The 18,504-nt window shown below is 59.1% G+C and overlaps 1 protein-coding gene across 1 annotated transcript in view; it reads right to left on the minus strand.

The window, feature by feature from the left end:
* Nucleotides 1-4,834: 4,834 nt before the first annotated feature.
* The window catches only part of COL5A3 (collagen type V alpha 3 chain), a gene marked incomplete at both ends in the record, with an annotated part of 40,737 nt that continues 27,067 nt past the window's right edge, over nt 4,835-18,504 (minus strand). Inside the window, 26 exons of the mRNA XM_080715509.1 lie at nt 4,835-4,981; nt 5,801-6,040; nt 7,292-7,360; nt 8,232-8,344; nt 8,428-8,623; nt 8,964-9,017; nt 9,691-9,726; nt 9,806-9,859; nt 10,062-10,169; nt 10,312-10,365; nt 11,181-11,234; nt 11,332-11,439; nt 11,514-11,567; nt 11,847-11,900; nt 12,074-12,127; nt 12,244-12,297; nt 13,112-13,219; nt 13,584-13,637; nt 13,737-13,790; nt 13,883-13,936; nt 14,756-14,809; nt 14,883-14,990; nt 16,024-16,077; nt 16,922-16,975; nt 17,043-17,150; nt 17,242-17,349. Coding sequence (XP_080571635.1) covers nt 4,835-4,981; nt 5,801-6,040; nt 7,292-7,360; nt 8,232-8,344; nt 8,428-8,623; nt 8,964-9,017; nt 9,691-9,726; nt 9,806-9,859; nt 10,062-10,169; nt 10,312-10,365; nt 11,181-11,234; nt 11,332-11,439; nt 11,514-11,567; nt 11,847-11,900; nt 12,074-12,127; nt 12,244-12,297; nt 13,112-13,219; nt 13,584-13,637; nt 13,737-13,790; nt 13,883-13,936; nt 14,756-14,809; nt 14,883-14,990; nt 16,024-16,077; nt 16,922-16,975; nt 17,043-17,150; nt 17,242-17,349 — 2,205 coding nt within the window. The remainder of the gene's footprint in view (nt 4,982-5,800; nt 6,041-7,291; nt 7,361-8,231; nt 8,345-8,427; nt 8,624-8,963; nt 9,018-9,690; nt 9,727-9,805; nt 9,860-10,061; nt 10,170-10,311; nt 10,366-11,180; nt 11,235-11,331; nt 11,440-11,513; nt 11,568-11,846; nt 11,901-12,073; nt 12,128-12,243; nt 12,298-13,111; nt 13,220-13,583; nt 13,638-13,736; nt 13,791-13,882; nt 13,937-14,755; nt 14,810-14,882; nt 14,991-16,023; nt 16,078-16,921; nt 16,976-17,042; nt 17,151-17,241; nt 17,350-18,504) is intronic.

Consider the following 18,504-nt stretch of genomic DNA (forward strand, 5'->3'; position numbering starts at 1 on the left):
ACTTTTTTCTATTCTGAGGCAGGGTCTTGCGAAGTTGCAGAGGGCCTCGCCGAGTGGCCTCGGCTCTGTGATCCTCCTGTCTCAGCCTCCCAAGTTTTAGGCTGCCAGGTGTGTGCCACTGCGCCCGCCCCGTCTCTCTCTATTTTCCAGGATGGTGACACTTTTATAGCTGCAGCCGTGTGCCAGATGTTATTCTTAGCCTCTGACCTATTTTCTCTAATCTACCCCTGATGCAACGTGTTCCCCCGGTGCCATAAATCATCCACTTATAAGTAGGAACCGAGGCCCGGAGGGGCGCGGGCACGCAGCCCCAGGAGCCCGGAGGTCCAGCACCGACCATGCACGTGTGTCCCAGTCTCCACGCACCCGCCACGGGCGGCTCGCCTGGCAGATTCCCAGGATTAGGATTCTACCTGGAGCTGTGGTGGTGCAGGCCTGTAAAACCAGTGCTTGGGAGGCTGAGACAGGAGGATCACAGGTTCAAGGACAGCCTCAGCAAGAAGTGAGGCTCTCATCAACCTAGAGAAACCCTGTTTCAAAATTAAAAATGAAATGCTGGGCATGGTGGCGCACGCTTGTTATCCCAGGATTCGGGAGGCTAATGGTTTGCGGCCAGCCTCAGCTACTTAGTGAGGCCCTTTGCAACTTGGTGAGACTCTGTTTCAAAACAAAGAATAAAAATAGGGCTGGGGGTGGAGCTCAGAGGTAGAATGCCCCTGGGTTCCATCCCCAGACCCGCAATAAATAAATAAATAAATTTTAAAAAATGAAGAGCGGGGCGTGGTGACACACACTTGTAATCCCAGTACTTGGGAGGCTGAGACAGGAGGATCGCAGGTTCACGGCCAGCCTCAGCTGCTTAGTGAGGCCCTCTGCAACTCAGTGAGACCCTGTTTCAAAATAAAGAATAAAAAATAGGGCTGGGACCTAGCTCGGAGGTAGAATGCCCCTGGGTTCTAACGCCGGTACTGCCAAAAATAAAATAAAATAAAATAGGGCTGAGGGTGTAGCTAAGAGATAGAGGGTCCTTGGGTTCCAGCCCTAGTACCACACACAGGCACATGTGTGCGCATGCACACACACACACACACACACACACACACACACACACACACACACACGAACTGGGACTGTAGCTCAGTGGTAGAGTGGCCCTGAATTCAGGAAGAGGAGGAGTAGGAGGAAAAAGGAGGAGAAGAAGGTGGTGGCAGGGAAGAGAATCCCTATGTAGAAGTCGGGACCTAAGTCAGCTCGCGGCTCGTGACGACTCGCCCGGACCCGCCGGCCGTGCCCAGCTCGCCCTCAGGAAGCCGCCAGGAGACCCGTTTGGGCCCTGGCCCAGGGCCCAGCGCCTGTGTGCGCCTGACAGCGGACGCTTGGGTCATCCCGCTCCCTGCGGCCGTGGGCTCACGCCATCAGCGCATCGTGGCAACGACAAGCGTCTGGTTAGTTGCAGAAGCCTGCCGGGACCATGGACAGCACCTTCAGGCGCCTGCGGGAGCCCTGGGGAGAGCAGATGCTGGCACACAGCTTCCTCGCGCCACAGGTGGGTGTGTGCGCCGCTCTGCTCTCTGCTGGCCGAGGACCAGGGCGACTGACTCGTCTACCTCCTCAGTGCCCAGGCTGGCTTCACAATCCCCTCTCCCTGGACTTGGTTCATTAGCCCCATAGCCCTGCCTGTGTGTGTGTGTGTGTGTGTGTGTGTGTGTGTGTGTGTGTGTGTGTGTGTGGTACTGGGGATGGAACCCAGGGCATTCTACCTCCAAGCTGCACCCCAGCCCTATTTTTATTCTTTATTTTTTATTTATTTATTTATTTGGTGGTACTGGGGTTTCTGGAAGCCCTTCTACCTCCGAGCTACACTCCCAGACCTATTTTATATTTTTGAAACAGGGTTTCTTACGCCAGCGTGGCTGGCTTCGAACCTGCGCGATCCTCCTGTCTCCGCCTCCCAAGCGCGGGGATGACAAGCGTGCGCCACCACGCCCGGCCTAATTCTTTATTTTGAAACAGGGTCTCCCTGAATTGCAGAGGGCCTCACTAAGTAGCCGAGGCTGTCTGTGGACCGCGATCCTCTGGTCTCAGCCTCCCAAGTCCTGGGATTACAAATGTGTACACCACGCCCGGCCTCCTCCTGCCTGTTTGTAACAGGTTTCTTATTAAGTATTCAGAGTGCTCTAAGTTTTAGGACTTGTATATTGTTTACTATACTTGTTCAACCTAAATTGTAGCTTTTGTAGCGGGACTTGAATCTTCTGATGGTGAGTCCGTAACTAAGTGGCTTCTGGCAAAGCAACCACTCAGCATCTGAAACCAGCTTAGCCTTGGTTGTAGAATTTCTGGGCGTGGTATGTTCCCAGCCTTTAAGAGGCTGAGACCGGAGGATCTCGGTTCGCAGACAGCCTCAGCTACTTAGTGAGGCTCCATCAACTTAGACCCCGTTTCAAAGTAAAATTAAAAGAGCTGAGATGTAGCTCCGTGGTAGATCACCCTTCAGTTCAGTCTCGAGTACCACACAAAAATCGTGTGTGTGTGTGTGTGTGTGTGTGGCACTGGAGATGGAACCCAGGGGCCTTCTACCTCTGGAGTATACTCCCAGACCTCTTTTTTTTTTTTTTTTTTTTGCGGGTCTGGGGATGGAACCCAGGGGCATTCGACCTCCAAGCTACACCCCTGCCCTGTTTTTCATTCTTTATTTTGAAACAGGGTCTTGCTGAGTTGCAGAGGGCCTAAGTAGCTGAGGCTGTCCACGAACTGCAATCCTCCAGTCTCAGCCTCCTGAATGCTGGGATTGCAAACGTGCGCCACCGTGCCCGGCTCCCAGACCTATTTTCTATTTTATTTGGAAACAGGGTCTCACTAAGTTGCTGAGAGCCTCACTAAGTAGCTGAGGCTGGCTTCGAACCTGCGCGATCCTCCTGTCTCGGCCTCCCAAGCGCGGGGATGACAAGCGTGCACCACCACACCCGGCTTCACAAAAATATTTTTTAATGTTTGTTGAATGGATGGGTGGAATGGCTGTCTCATACCTCCGTGAGCCAGTTAGGTCCATATAGCAGCTCCAGGTGCAAGTGCCCCGGGTCCCGGGTGCCTGCATGCACCCTGGCGCAGCAGGCCCTCTCCCCCTCCATCCAGATGTGGCTGCGTCCCAGCACAGCTGGGTGTGCGCGACCCTGCAGGTGCCGTGACTCCAGCCAAGCTGGCTGAGCGCTGGGGGCCGCGGTGCCAGCTCGGCCGGAGCAGAGGCGGCCGGATTCCAAGGCCTGTGGCCTGCGAGTGCTTGCAACAGCGTCGTGGTGAACGCAGATGTGTCAAGGCCCCCATTGTCCATCCCTGCACCTTCCTGTGAAGCGGCGGGTGCCCCACCCCCAGCCAGAAACATTAATGGCCCTGGAAGCGGCAGTACCAGTGCGGTGATTAATTACGCTGCAGCGTATGCAAATCAGCTGGGGCTCCCGCCACGAGCGAGGCCCAGAATTCCCCTGTCACGGATTCCCTGCTCACACCGGTGCCAATTAACCTTTCATTTACAGGGCCGGGTTTCTCATTCATTAACGAGCTTTGGCTAATTAAAGCGTCCTCGTTAAACTACGCGTTACTCGTCCCTTCCTTCCAGAAGGCCAGCACCGGCTGGGCTGGGGTTACAAAACGGAGACCCACCTGGGCTGCGGGTTGGGCAGACACCGCGCCCTCGGATCCTCTCCCTCCTGGGGCATCGGTGAAATGGGGGGGAGGTGTGGCTCGAGGCGGCTGTGGCCGCTTAGGAAGGGAATGCACTGACGTTGAGTCCAAAGGAGGACCTCGGTTCGAGGCCAGCCTCAGCTACTTAGGCCCCTTGCAACTCAGTGAGACTCTGTTTCAAAATAAAGAATAAAAAAATAGGGCTGGGGGTGTAGTTCGGAGGTCAAATGCCCCTGGGTTCCATCCCCAGTGCCCCCCCGCCAAAAAAAGGTATTCTGTGTTAGACAAGGGCTGTTGGCCAGCAGCTATTAGAGAAAGAGACCAGAGCAGTTTGCTGGTTTATTCGCAGGCCGAGGATGCCAGTGTTGCCCGGTGGCCCGGGGGACGAGGGTGGCAGAGGGAAGGTGTGCGCCAGAATCTGGATTAAATGGACAACAGAAGAATTTTCCCTTTTATTTTTATTAATTTAATTTAATTTTCTTGCAGTACCCGAGGACGACCCTGGGGGGGCGCTGCCTCTGAGCCCCACCCCCAGCTCTATTTGATTCAGTTTGATTTTTTGAAACAGTCTCACTAAGTCGCTACGGCACTCGCTAGGCTGCCCAGGCTGGCCTCCAACCTGCCATCGACCCTCCCGTCGTCTCGGGATGACAGGCGTGTGCCACCGCGCCCACCCACCCGCCAGGATTCCCCTTTCAACACAGACCCGGGCATAAAAAGGGGCCCAGATTCGGCCTCCATCTCTGTCCGCGAAGCCCAGCGCCCAGCAGAGGGGCTTGGATGTGGGGGTGGGAGGGCCGGGCAGGGCTCAGGAGAGGGTGAGGAAGTCCCGCTGTCCCTGGAGCCTGACTTCAGTCCCTTCTCTGGGAACAGGGGCGGGGAAGGGGCCCAGGCCCGGCATCCAGTGCTTCACTAGGGGGGTAGCACCAGGGCGTGGAGGAGGAGCTCACGGGTCCAGAGAGAGTGCCAGGCCCCGCGGGGCCACCTGAGGCCCCTCCACCCCAAGGCAGAAGGGGTACTGTCTGACCACGACGAGCCGGGCCACACCCCGGCCGGGACAGGACAACCGTGGCGGCGTCAAAGCCTCAGCACCAAATACGCCCCGCCTGGGGCTCCCTCGGCGGTCATCTGCGCCTCGCTCGGGGCCAGAGCCTCAGCTGCTGAAGCACACGGGGCCCAGCTCAAAGCCGAACTTCTGGTTCATCTGGCCGAAGTCCACGGCGGACACGTCCCACAGGGGCAGGAAGCCGGCTCGGGAGGAGCTGAACTCCAACAGCGTCCTCGCCTGGCCCTTGCGCAGCTGACCACAGAGGAGGGCGGCCGGGGTTAGCGAGGGCCGGCAGCCAGCCCTCCCCTCCCCTCCATCTCCCTTCCTCTCCTCCTTCCTCCTCCTCCCTCCTCTCCTCTGGTACTGAGAATTGAACCCAGGGGCATTCTACCTCCAAGCTACATCCCCCATCCTTTATTTTGAAACAGGGCCTCACTAAGTAGCTGAGGCTGGCCATGAACCTGTGATCCTCCTGTCTCAGCCTCCCAAGTACCGGGGTGACAAGCGTGCGCCGCCACGCTCGGCTTCCTTTTTTTTTTAAAACAGGGTCCTCTAGGTTGCGGAGGCTGGCGTTGAATCCTCCTGTCTCAGCTTCCCAAGTCCTGGGATTCCAGGCCTGTGTCGCCTGACCTTGCTATATTTATCCTTATTTTTTTATTTTTTAGGCACTAGGGATTGAACCCAGAGGTGTTCTACCTCTGAGCTACACCACTAGCCCTTCTTATTTTCATATATATATATAAATTTTTTTTTGGTGGTACTGGGGATGGAACCCCAGGGGCCTTCTACCTCCGGGCTACACTCCCAGACCTATTTTATACTTTTATTTGGAAACAGGGTGTCTTAAACCAGCTGAGGCTGGCTTCAAACCTACTCAATCCTCCTGTCTCAGCCTCCCAAGCGCGGGGATTACAAGCGTGCCCACCACGCCCAGCTGATTTTTTATATTTGGAAACAGGGTTTCTCTCGGTCGCTGAGGGTTCGCTAAATGCGGAGGCCGGCCTCAAACCTGCGGTCTTCCCATCTGAGCCAGGGCCCGGCCCTCCCCCTCCTTCCCGCCGCCCGCCTCACCCTGCAGCCGTCGGAGGGGACCTGGACGGTGGCCGCTGCCGTCTGGTTGAAGGACAGCTCCTCCCCGTTGGTCCCCAGGAAGCGGAGGGCGCGGCCGTGGTCCCCCGCGGCCTCGTCCAGCCAGGCGGCTGCGTTCTGGCAGGAGAAGGTGAACTTCTGGCGGGCCGAGGCGCTCAGCAGCTTCAGGAAGTTCAGCTGCACCACGCTCACCGGGGACCCGTCTGCGTCCACGTAGGAGAACTGGGGTGCGGAGAGGCAAGGGGTCGCGCCAGGCCCTGCCTTCAGGAGGACCCCGCCTCCCGGGATCCCTGTCCCCTGGCAGGCCCGCCACCTCGAGCAGAGACCAGAGACCCAGAGGAGAATCCCGTGAGGCTGTGCATGAACACACGCGGGTGTGTGTGCGTGCGTGCGCACACGTGCCTAGTGCTGGGTATTGAACTCTGGGGCATTGTACCTCCAAGCTACACCCTTACATTTATTTATTTATTTGTTTGTTTGTTTATTTATTTATTTATTTATTTATTTATTTATAAAGTACCAGGGATGGAACCCATGGGCATTGTACCTCTGAGCCACACCCCAGCCCTATTTTTTAGTCTTTTTTTTTTTTTTTTGGTGGTACTGGGAATGAAACCCAGAAGCTTTCTACCTCCAGGCTATACTCACAGATCTATTTTATATTTTTATTTGGAAACAGGGTCTCCCTAAGTTGCTGAGAGCCTCACTAAGTAGCCGAGGCTGGCTTTGAACCTGTGCGAGCCTCCTGTCTCAGCCTCCCAAGTACCGGGATTACAAGTGTGCGCCACCACGCCCAGCAGTCTTATTTTTATTTTTATTTTTTATTTTATTTTTAGTTTTGGTGGTACTGGGGTTCCTGGAAGCCCTTCTACCTCCAGGCTACACTCCCAGACCTATTTTATAATTTTTTACTTGGAAACAGGGTCTCCTAAGCCAGTGCGCGCGGCTGGCTTCGAACCTGCGCGATCCTCCTGTCTCTGCCTCCCAAGCACGGGGATGACAAGCGTGCGCCACCACGCCCGGCCTTATTTTTGTTTTGAAATGGTGTCTCACTAAGTTGTTGTCAAGGCTGGCCTCGAACCGGCCATCCTCCTGCCTCAGTCTCCTAAGTCCTGGATGACAGGCGGCGCCTGTGCTGGGGGACCCGAAGTAAGCTTTGTCCTTGTGTTGTATTATAGTTTTGTTTGTTTTCTCACAGAACATCAGTCTCATCGAGTCGGGACTGTATCTTATTTGCTCCCATAGTTGCCAGGCGTGGTGGCGCACACTTAGAATCCCAGTACTTAGGAGGCTGAGATGGGAGGATCGCGGTCTGTGGCCTCTCTGGCCTCCTGCTCTGTCCCCAGCCCCGGGACTCTGTAGCGATGACCGTCCTCCGCCCCAGGGGGCAGAAGAGTCTGTTCTGATCGCTGGCCCCAAGTCCCCATGCGCCGCCCCGGCCTCCCACCGCCCCACCGCGGCCGGGGGTCTCACCTTCTTCCCTCGGCGAAAGGTGCTGTACCAGGCCCCCGGCTTCTCCTTGGACCAGGAGGCCAGCTTCACCTGGGGAGCAGGAAGTGGGTGTAGCGGACGCCCCGGGGCACCCCAGGAGGCTTGGGCCGAGCCCTGCTGGGGATGGGGCCAGGCCGCGAGGCAGCCCTCGGCTAAGGGTTGATGGGGTAAATACCCCAGCTGCTCCCCCAAGGGGGCCTCCCAGCACCTGTGCTGCAAGCCCCGAGCTCCCCCAGGGGGCCCAAGGGTGCCATTCCATTCCCGGCCTCCTCCCTTCCTTTCCCTGGATGTGCCATTTTATTTATTTATTTATTTATTTATTTATTTATTTATTTATTTATTTATTTATTTATGGTGGTGCTGGGGATTGAGCCCAGGGGCATTCTACCTCTGAGCAACACCCCCTAGGTCTGTTTTTTATATTTTTATTATTTATTTATTTATTGCAGTACTGGGGATGGAACCCAAGGGCATTTTACCTCCGAGCTACACCCCCAGCCCTATTTTTTTATTCTTTATTTTGAAACAGGGTCTCACTGAGTTGCAAAGGACCTCTCTAAGTAGCTGAGGCTGTCTTTGAACCTGCAATCCTCCTGTCTCAGCCTCCCCAATGCTGGGATTACAAGCATGCGCCACCCCGCCCCTTTTTAATATAACATAATTTAATTTTGTTTTGTGGTTCTGGGGATTGAGCCCAGGGGCATTCTACCTCTGAACTACAACCCCAACCCCTTTTTATTTTTTGTGAAACAGGGTCTAAGTTGCTGAGGGCCTCAATTGCTAAGGCTGGCCTCCAAACTGTGGTCCTCCTGTCTCAGCCTCCCAAGTACCAATGTCTTTAGAAGGGTGGAGAGGGTGGCATGGGGAGCAGAGGTCTCCAGTCCTGGATGGGATGAGGGAGGTGGATGAGCCCAGCACTCACGGTCTCAAATTTCTTATCCGGGTAGAGGCAGGTCTCCCCACCGGCAGTGAAATTGCAGAAAGCCCGGAAGGCATCGCGCTCGCTCCCCTGGTTGGGGTCGATCCAGTACTCCCCTGCCGCAGAGCCAGGCCCCAGTGAGCGGCGGCAGGGTGGCCCCGGGACCCTGCCAGCCCGGGGCCCTCACCCCGGCGCTCACCGTCTGGCAGGTGCGGGTGGTTCCGGTGCAGCTCGTGGCACGCGAGGCCCGGGCGCCCGGCGGTGCCCGGCGGGCGCTGCAGCTGCTGCAGCTCCAGGCTCAGGGCGGCCAGCGAGGCCAGCACCTCCTCCAGGCCGCCCTCCGGGGCCACCGCGCGCCGGCGCCGGCGCAGCCCGTGCGGCTCGGCCGGGGGACCCTGGGACGGGCACGGAGGAAGAGGCCCGGGAGGAAAGGCGGGTGAGATAGATAATGAAGAAGTAAATGGCCAAGAACTGAGCTCAGGTGACGGAGAGATGGAGGGAGACCCGGGTCAGGACCCAGGAGGCGTGGTCCAGGCGCACGATGTCCCCACGTGGCTCACGGGTGCGCACCACCATGCCCGGCCTGGCCTGGGACTTGCAAGGACCTGCTCGTCCTGTTTATACCCTTGTACACCAAGCTGAGCGTTAGGGGACCCACTGGGGGTACCCCGGACACAGTCCCTACTCTCCCTCCCCCAGGTGCTGGCGCACAGTCCTCTCCCCTGGGGAACTCACCGGGGGGCCTGGGGGACCTGCGGGTCCAGTGTCTCCACGAGGACCGGGGGATCCCTATGGGAGGGTAGAGGGGGAAGCCGCTTTCAGATGAACTCTGTGGAGACGCCCAGATGCCAGCACACACATGAACACACGCACACGCACACACATGCACGCACACACACGCACACTCAGTCCCAAGGGGTGACTGGCAAAGTTCAGCGCTAAGCACAGATGCACATTAGTTCTGTGTGTGGTACTGCGGATGGAACCCAGGGGCGTTCGACCTCCAAGCCACACCCCCAGCCCTATTTTTGATTATTTTGAAGCGGGGTCTCACTGGGTGGCAAGGGCCTCGCTAAGGAGCTGGGGCTGGGTTACAAGCGTGCGCCACCGCGCCCCCTGCCCGTGTTTATTTTGAGTCAGGGTGTCGCTAGGTTGGTGAGCCCCGCCGCTTGCTGAGGCGGCCCCGGAACCTGCGCTCCTTGGGCTCAGCCTCCCGGGCCCCGGGGTGACACGCGGCGCCGCCTCGCCGGCTCCAGACTGGCATCTGCCATCTTTGGCCAGCCGCGATTCGCTTGGCGAGCCGTTTTCTGGCCTAGCCGTCTATAAAATAACGGCGCCTCTTAAAACTGCTGGCAGCTGGGGTGTGGGAAGGCGTCCCGGTAGGTGTGGAGTAAATATTTATCAGGCCGGACTGAATGAGGGAATAAACAGCGGGGGACGGCTGCGGGGGGGGGGCACTCACCGGGGCGCCTTTTGAGCCCTTGGGTCCGAGAGGGCCCTGCGGGGTAGAGACGGACAGCTGGGCTCCCGGCGTGGCCGGCCGTGGCGACCCCACCCCACAAAGCCCCCACACTCACCGCCACGCCTGGGGGCCCCGGGTGGCCCAAAGAGCCAGCAGGACCGGGCAGACCCTGGAGAAGACATCAGGGCCGCCATCAGCGGGGCGCGCTGCTGCCCCAATATAGCCCCCAGACTAGCCTTAGTCCCCTCAGAGGAAGACCCCAAGCCCTAGAGAATTCCCCCAACAGCCTCCAAACCCAGCTGCATCCCATCTCCCCCTCCCCATGAACAGCCCCCTCAACTGCCCCCACCCAGGCCCGAATGCACACTCACGGCATCTCCCTGAGGGCCTGGGGGGCCCTGCACGCCCGGCAGTCCCCGGTCCCCCTTCTCGCCCGCCTCCCCGGGGGGACCGATGAGGCCGATTAATCCGATGTGGCCCTGGGGGACAGAGCACACAGCAGGCGTGAGCGGGAGATGCGGGGCGGGCACCTGCGGGGCCTCCGGCGCGCATGGGGCACGGACACCGCCTCCCAGCCTCTGGCCAAGGAAGCAGAACGGGGTGCGAGGGGCGGGGGCCTACCTTTTCTCCCTTGAAGCCCGCGTCCCCCTTCAGCCCGGGGAGGCCGGGGGGGCCCTGCAAGGAGACAAGGGTCGGTGGGCCGCTCTAGGGTGGGTGGGAGGTGGGAAGGGTGTACAGAGAGGGGTCTGAGACCCAGGGGAGTGGGTATGAGGCCTTCGAAGACAGGACGATGGTGGACGGCCAAGATCAGGGGCGGCAGTGTGGACCACCAAGATGGGGGCTCAATGTGGGTGGTCAGTGTAGACCACCAAGAGGGAAGCTCAGGAGCCGGATTGGGGGCGCACGCTTGTGACCCCAGCATTCGGGAGGCTGGAACACGGTTTGCGGACGGCCTCAGCTACTTAGGGAGGCCCTCTGCAACTCACTGAGACCCTGTTTCAAAATAAAGAATAAAAAAATAGGGCAGAGGGTATAGCTCGGAGGTCAAATGCCCCTGGGTTCCATCCCCAGACCCGCAAAAATAAATAAATAAATAAATAAATAAATAAATAAATAAATAAAATAAAAACTCGGGCTGGGGTGTAGAATGCCTTCCATCCCCAGTACCACACACACACACACAAAGACGGAGGTTCAGTGCAAATGACCAGTGTAGGCCATCAAGTTGGAAGGGTCAGTGTAGACTCTCAGGATGGGGGACCAGTGTAATCGGTGCAGACGTCAGTATGGAGATCAGCACAGACCCTCAGGTGGAGGTCAGCGTGGTCAGCGTGGACCACCAGGTTGGGTGGTCAGTACGGACAGTTGAAGACACAGCCCGTGTAGACGGTAGGATGTGTGGCCATCCCGGGGCGGCGCCATCCACCCAGGGGTCCCCGATGCCCAGGGAGCTCCCCGGAGCTGCACCCCAGGGCCGAGAGGCCTCTTACCAGGGGCCCTGGAGGGCCGAGCAGACCGGGAGGTCCCAGGAGGCCCGGCTCACCCTGGGGACGCAACAGACGGGAGGTGAGCGGTTCCCAGAACCGGGCCCTCTGTGAGCTTGCAGGAGCCCGGCCACCGCCCCGTCCCCGCCGCGCTCACCACAGGCCCGGGGATCCCCGGGAGACCGTCAGGCCCCATGCGTCCAGGGGGCCCCCGAGCCCCCGCTGGTCCAGTCCTCCCTGGGGGTCCGTCAGGCCCCGGCTCCCCCTGAAAAGGAGAGGCGCAGAGTCAGAGACCACCTGCCCTGCCCAGCCCAGCCCAGCCCTCCCGGCGGCACCCACCTTGGCGCCCTTCTCCCCTTCTCTGCCTTCAGGACCCAGGCGGCCGGGAGGGCCCTGAGGACGGAAAGAGAGGGAGTGGGCAATTTGGGGGGTTGTAGGTACTTTGGGGGCTATGGGGTGATTCAGGTGGCTGTGGGTGATTTCGGGGCTGCAGGTGGTTTGGGGCTGTGGGGTGATTCGGGGGCTGTGGGGTGATTCGGGGGTCTGTGGGGGTGATTCAGGGGCTGTGGGTGATTTGGGGGTGTGAGGGGTGATTGGGGGCTGGGGGGGCTTGTGGACCTATGGGGGGACAGGGCTGGAATCGGGGCGGCCAGGGGCCGTGCTGCCACTCACCCTTTTGCCAGGGGGCCCCCGGGTTCCAGGCTCTCCAGAAGCGCCGGGCGGCCCCTGTGGGGCAGAGCGTCACAAGGTCAAGCCGTGGCCAGAAGGCAGCCTTCCCCTGCCCCTCACCTGCCCAATTCACGGGGGCCTCGGGTACCCCACTCCCCAGTGACCCCCCAGGTTCCCATCACCAGACCCCCTTTCCTTTACCAGCAACATATTCCCTGACCCCCACTCACCGGTCCCCCAACATCGCCAGGGTCTCCCTTCTCCCCCGGGATACCATCCATCCCCTGCGGGGTGAGAGGTCAGGTCAGGAGGGGTCATGGCAAGGTCATGGGGGTCAGGGAGTGAGGGAGGGGGGGACAGGACCAGGGCCAGGCTGGGCCGGGGAGGGGGTCACACCCACCGCAACTCCAGGGTCTCCTGGGGGCCCCAGATCTCCCGGAAGCCCCGTGGGGCCCTAGAACGGATAATGAAGAAACCCAGGACACACGTCTGACTTACTGAGCGGTCACTGGCTCACTGGACAGACACACTGACCCAGTGCCGGTGGCTGGGGACACGCCGGCGACCCACGCCAGCCTCGGGCAGGCAGAGCGGCCCTCCCCGCGTTCATCTGAGCTGAGGACTTGCCCTGGGTTATCTGCCATCAACCTTGGGGACCCAGCCGGAGGTGGGGAGCTGGCGGGGTGCACGCTGGGGTCCACAGACGCTCCAGAGCTCCTGTCCCCCTCCCTGGACCCCACTGATGGGATGGAAAACCTCACCCTGCACCCGACTCCAAACCCACATCAGCCCCGACTCCGAGCCCGCGTCCAGCTGAGCCCGGGCCTCCAGCCGTGGCCAGAGGCAGCCTTCCCGCGCCCCACCTGCCCACACTCACGCCACGCCGCACCCAGACAGCCATGTACGACTACTGCTGTTTTTTTCTTTTTTCTTTCCGTGCTGAGGATGGAACCCAGGGGCGTTCTACCTCTGAGCTACACCCTCAGCCTGATTTTATTTTATTATTTTGAAACAGGGTCTCACTGGGTTGCAGAGGACCTCGCTAAGTTGCTGAGGCTGGCCGTGACCCTGCAGTCCTCCTGTCTCAGCCTCCCAATTCCGGGCTCCTAGGTGGGGGCCGCCACGCCCGGAGACTAGACTTTTAGTTGATTCATTCAGCCCTGTCTTGGGGAGCTGGTAGGACAGTAAACCGCAGGAAGGGACCTCTGCCTAGGACTTTCCGAGCAGACTCAAGTGCTCTCAAGCACCCCCCAGCTCCCCCAACTTACCATGTTCCCTTTGGGTCCGTCCTCTCCCGGGGGGCCTTTCTTGCCTGGGGGTCCAGCAGCCCCAGAGGGCCCCGAGTCCCCCTTTTCACCAATTTCACCTTTGAGTCCCTTTACAGAGGCAGAGGGCAGAGGTCGGAGGCGGGAAGGGAGACCCTGCCTGGGTTCAGGTCTGGGACCTTTTGGGAGCCAGGGGTCAGAGGAACCACGGCTGCCCAGGGTTAGAGGCCAGAGAGACTTGGGGCGTCTAAGGCTGGCCCGGCCCACGCGCTGCCTTTGAGGGGCCCCGCGGGCGCTCACCCCCGAGCCAGGGCTCAGGTTGGCTCTGACGCCCTGCCTCGCCCTCGGCACCCCCGCACGGCACACAATGGGACTCTACGGGGCGGGCCTCTGGGACCTCCTAGGGAGGTCTCGCTAAGACGCCCGGGCCAGGGGCTCCCCAAGATGTGTGGGGGCGCCTCAAGTGCTCACTCACCGGGATGCCCGGGGCTCCCGGGGCTCCCGGGTCTCCAGCGTCTCCCGGCTCACCCTGCAGTGAGAACAGACTCAGGGACACCCCCGAGCAGCCGCCCCCCCCATAAAGTTGCGCCCTCCTCCTCCACCGGCACCACCCGGCTCGCCGGCTCACCTTCTCGCCCACGGCCCCCGGCTGCCCAACTCCGCCTGGGAGGCCCGGGGGGCCCTGGAGAGGCATCAAAGAGGGAAGTGAGACCCTGTAGCCCCGGCAGCCCCCCAAGGAAATGGGGTCCCCACTCAGACCCCCAGAGATCTCACCTCTGATCCGCTGGGGCCAGGGGGACCCCGAGGGCCTGGCGCTCCGTGGGGACCCTGTGGGGGGACAGAATGGTCTCCAGTGACCCCAGGGCCCAAAGCTGCAGTGAAGACCCCTCCTTGGATCCGCTGTGTGCCCTCAGGACTGGGCACGGAGCCCAAGGTGTCCTGAGCTACTCCCAGCCCTCTCTTCTTTTTCCTTTCTCTTTCTCTCTCTTTTCTTTCTCTTTCTTTCTTTCTTTCTTTCTTTCTTTCTTTCTTTCTTTCTTTCTTTCTTTCTTTCTTTCGGTATTGGGAATGAAACCCAGGGGCTTTCTACCTCTGGGCTACACTCCTAGACCTATTTTAGAGATTTTACTTGGAAACAGGGTCTCACTAAGTTGCTAAGTAAGTAGCCGAGGCTGACTTCGAACCTGTGCGATCGTCCTGTCTCAGCTTCCCAAGTACTGGGATTACAAGTGTGCACCACCACGCCCAGCTAATTTTTCATATTTTTATTTTTATATTTATTTATTTATTTATTTATTTATTTATTTATTTATTTGCAGTACTGGGGATGGAACCCGGGGGCATTCTACCTCTGAGTTACATTCCCAGCCCTATTTTTTATTCTTTGTTTTGAAACAGGGTCACACTGAGTTGCAGAGGGCCTCACTAAGTAGCTGAGGCTGGCCGCGAACCGCGATCCTCCGGTCTCAGCCTCCCAAGTCCTGGGACTACAGGCCTGCGCCACCACGCCTGGCTGACCCTGGGTATTTATGGCTTGCGCCCCCCTTACAGTGACTGTAAGCCCTTAGAACCCCCCAGGGGATCTTGGGCACCCCACCCTGTGGCCCGCACTCCCTCAGACTCCGGCCTTCCCCTGGGAGTCCGTACCATGGACCCTACGTCTCCGACCTCCCCCTTCTCTCCAGGAGAGCCAGGCAGCCCCTGTGGAACAAAGAAACCAGATTGAGGTCCAGGGTGGGAGGGGGACGCAGGCACCCCCCAAAATGATACCCACCTGCAGGCCTGGGGGGCCAATGACGCCCACGAAGCCCCTGACTCCGTCATCTCCCTTCTGCCCGAAGAGGCCTGGGGGTCCCCGGCGCCCCTGGGCTCCGTCTGCCCCCTGGAGAAGCACAGGGTGGGGTTGGGGGCTGGGTCAAGGGTCAGTGGGGGGCTTCAGAGCTGGGGGCTGAGAGGGGCTGAGTCTGGGGAGGACCAGGGCCGGGTTTGGAGTGGGGGTTCGGCTGCAGGGCTGAGTTCTCGGGTTGGGGATAGTCCAGGGGGCAGCCGGGTTTGGGGCTCAGGACGTGAGCAGGGTCCAGGTGGAGACGAGATCCACTTAGGGCTGCGTGTGAGGTCAAGGTCGGCTGCGTGTGAGGTCAAGGTCGGCTGCGGTCTGAGTGCCTCTCCAAAGGTCAAGGGTTAGGAATTTAATATCCCCCCCTTTTTTTCTTTTTTTTTTTCTTTTTTTGTGGTACTAGGGATTGAACCCAGGGCATTCTACCTCCAAGTGACATACCCAGCCCTCTTTATTTTTGGACCTGGGCTTCACTAAAATGCTGTGTGCCTTGCTAAGTTGCTGAGGCCAGCCTCGACCCTGCGATCCTCCTGTCTCGGCCTCCCGGGTACTGGCGTTACAGGTGTGTGCCGCCACTTCCGGCAAATCCCCAAATTTCTCTGTTGATAGTACACGGAGGCGGAGACTTGGGGAGGTGATCGGGGTGTGGTGGCACCATGAAGGTGAGGTGCCCAGGAAGGTATGACCAGCTCTGTTTTTCTTGGTCCTGGTAGTTGAACGCAGGACGTTCTACCTCCAAGCTACACCTTCAGCCCTCTTTTACTTCTTATTTTGAAACAGGGTCTCGCTAAGTGGCTGAGGCTGGCCGCGACCCTGCGACCCTCCTGTCTCAGCCTCCCAAGTGCTGGGATGACGGGCGAGCGTCACTGCCCCTGCCTCAGAGGGGATTTCAAGCTAAGATCTGAGGCTCCAGGTCCCGGTGAGCAGGATGGAGATGGGGCGGGAGGGCTCGGCCTTTGGGGCAGGCTGGAGCGGGGTCCACGCAGGTCTCTTGAAGGGGGGGTGGGGACATCGCCCTGAGGGGGGGGGCCCTGTGGGACGGAGAGGCTCTGTCACAGGCCTGGGCCGGGGCACTCACCGGGGGGCCTGGGTGTCCCGGAGGACCCCGAATCCCTGTTGGTCCAGGTGGGCCCTGGGAAAGGAAACAGAATAGAAAGTTCCAGACTGGAGGGGCAATAAATATGTCCCCCAAGGCCTCCTGCCCACCCACCCTGTCTCCTTATTTACTTGGGTCCGGGGGTTGAACGCAGGGGTGTTCTACCTCTGAGCTCCAGCCGCGCCCTTTTTATTATTTTTTCTTTATTATTTCTTCTTTATTTTTCAGGTACAAGGGACTGAACCCAGGGGCGTGCTACCTCTGAGCTACACCCCCAGCCCTATTTTTTATTCTTTTTTTTGCGGGTCTGGAGATGAAACCCAGGGGCATTCAACCTCCGAGCTACACCCCCTGCCCTATTTTTTATTCTTTATTTTGAAACCGGGTCTCACTGAGTTGCGGAGGGCCTCGCTAAGTAGCCGAGGCTGTCCGCGAACCACGATCCTCCGGTCTCAGCCTCCCGAATGCTGGGATGACAAGCGTGCCCACCACGCCCAGCTTTATTCTTTATTTTGAAACAGGGTCTCGCTGAGTTGCGGAGGGCCTCGCTAAGTAGCTGGGCCTGGCCGTGAACCCAGATCCCCCTGTCTCAGCCTCCCGGATGCTGGGATGACAAGCGTGCGCCACCAGGCCCCGCGTTTTACTTTAGAATTTGAAACGCAGCCTCTCCGACTTGCCGAGAGCCTCACTACTGCTGAGGCTGGCTTCGAACCTGCCGCGATCCTCGCCTCAGCCTCCCAAGTACTGGGATGACAGGTGTGCGCTACGACACCCAGCCTCCTGGCCCTTTTTATTTTTTATTTTTATTTTACTATTGATTGATGGATTGCGGCATGGGGACGGAACCCCCACGTCCCCATGCTCCCCCCGGGGCACTTACCGAGTCTCCCTTGTCGCCTCTGCTCCCCTTGTGTCCGGGGGCGCCCACTTCTCCCTGCAGAGGAGCCGGGGTGAGGGAGGCCCGGCCTGCGCCCGCCCCCCGCCCGCCGCAGCCACCTCACCTTGTCCCCCTCCTCGCCGGCGGGCCCCGCCGCTCCCGGGGGGCCGTGAAGCCCCGGGGGGCCCGGGGGGCCGTCTTTGCCCGTGGGACCTGGGGCGCCACGTTCTCCCTGGTGGGGGAAGAGGACAGGGTGTCATGGCCGCGGCGTCCTGCAGAGCCAGGTCCTAAGGGTGCGGCCCACAGCGCGGGAGGACACTTACCGGGGACCCCTTCTCGCCGGCCGGACCGATGGGGCCGGGACCTCCGCCTTGTCCAGGAAGCCCGATGCCGCCCGACGGGCCCACGGGGCCGCGCTCTCCCGGGGAGCCCTGCAAACACGGGGGTCAGGGCCAGCCGAGGGCTCGCTATTTTTTTTTTTTTTCAGTACTGGGAGTGGAACCCAGGGCATTCTACCTCCAAGTGATAGCCCTGCCCTATTTTATATTCTTTATTTTGAATCAGGGTCTCACTGCGTTGCAAAGGACCTAAGTAGCTGAGGCTGGCTTCGAACCAGGACCCTCCTGTCTCAGCCTCCCAAGTACTGGGATTTCAAGCGTGCGCTACCACACCCGGCCTCTTTTTTCTTTTACGTGTGTGTGTGTGTGTGTGTGTGTGTGTGTGTGTGTTACTGGGGACTGAATTCAAGGAGCGTTCTACCTCCAAGATACAACCCCCAGCCTGTTTTATTTTTTATTTGGAAACAGGTTCTTGCCAGGCACGGTGGGGCGCATGCGTGCAATCCTGGCACTTGGGAGGCTGAGACGGGGCGATGGCGGGCTTGAGGACAGCCTGGGCAACTTAGTAAGACTCTCGGCCACCTTGCAAGGAGACCCTGTTTCGAAGTAAAAAATAAAATAGGTCTGGGGTGAAGCTCAGAGGCAGAATGCCCCTGGGTTCGATCTAAGGAGGAGGAGCCGGGCGCGGTGGCGCACGCTCGTCATCCCAGCATTCGGGAGGCCGAGACCGGAGGATCGCGGTTCGCGGACAGCCTCAGCTACTTAGTGAGGCCCTCCGCAACTCAGTGAGACCCGGTTTCAAAATAAAGAATAAAAAATAGGGCTGGGGTGTCGCTCGGAGGTCAAATGCCCCTGAGTTCCACCCTCCCCAGTACCACAAAAATAAATAAATAAATAAATAAATAAATAAATAAATAAATAAAATAAAGAGACGGAGGAGGGAGTGACAATGACCAAGCGAACATCAGGTGCGCACACTCCTTCTCCCTCCCCCTCCTTCCTCAGAACTCTGCCAGCAGCCCCTTGGCTTTGAGTGGCATCTGTGAGCCCAAATGAACCTTTTTTTCTTTATAAAGTTTCCCAGCCTCGGGCGTGTCATTATGGCAACGTAAAGCCAACTGATGGAGCCGCAGCGAGGCCCCTGCGGTTTAGGATACAGAGAGAGGAGGCCTCTCATCACAGCACTCTGATGGGGTGATAGTCCTGCCCAGCCAGCGGCTGGCGGGACCGGTGGGCCGAGGCCCATCT

The sequence above is a fragment of the Muscardinus avellanarius genome (genome assembly GCF_963383645.1).
Source record: "Muscardinus avellanarius genome assembly, chromosome: 18".
NCBI lineage: Eukaryota > Metazoa > Chordata > Mammalia > Rodentia > Gliridae > Muscardinus > Muscardinus avellanarius.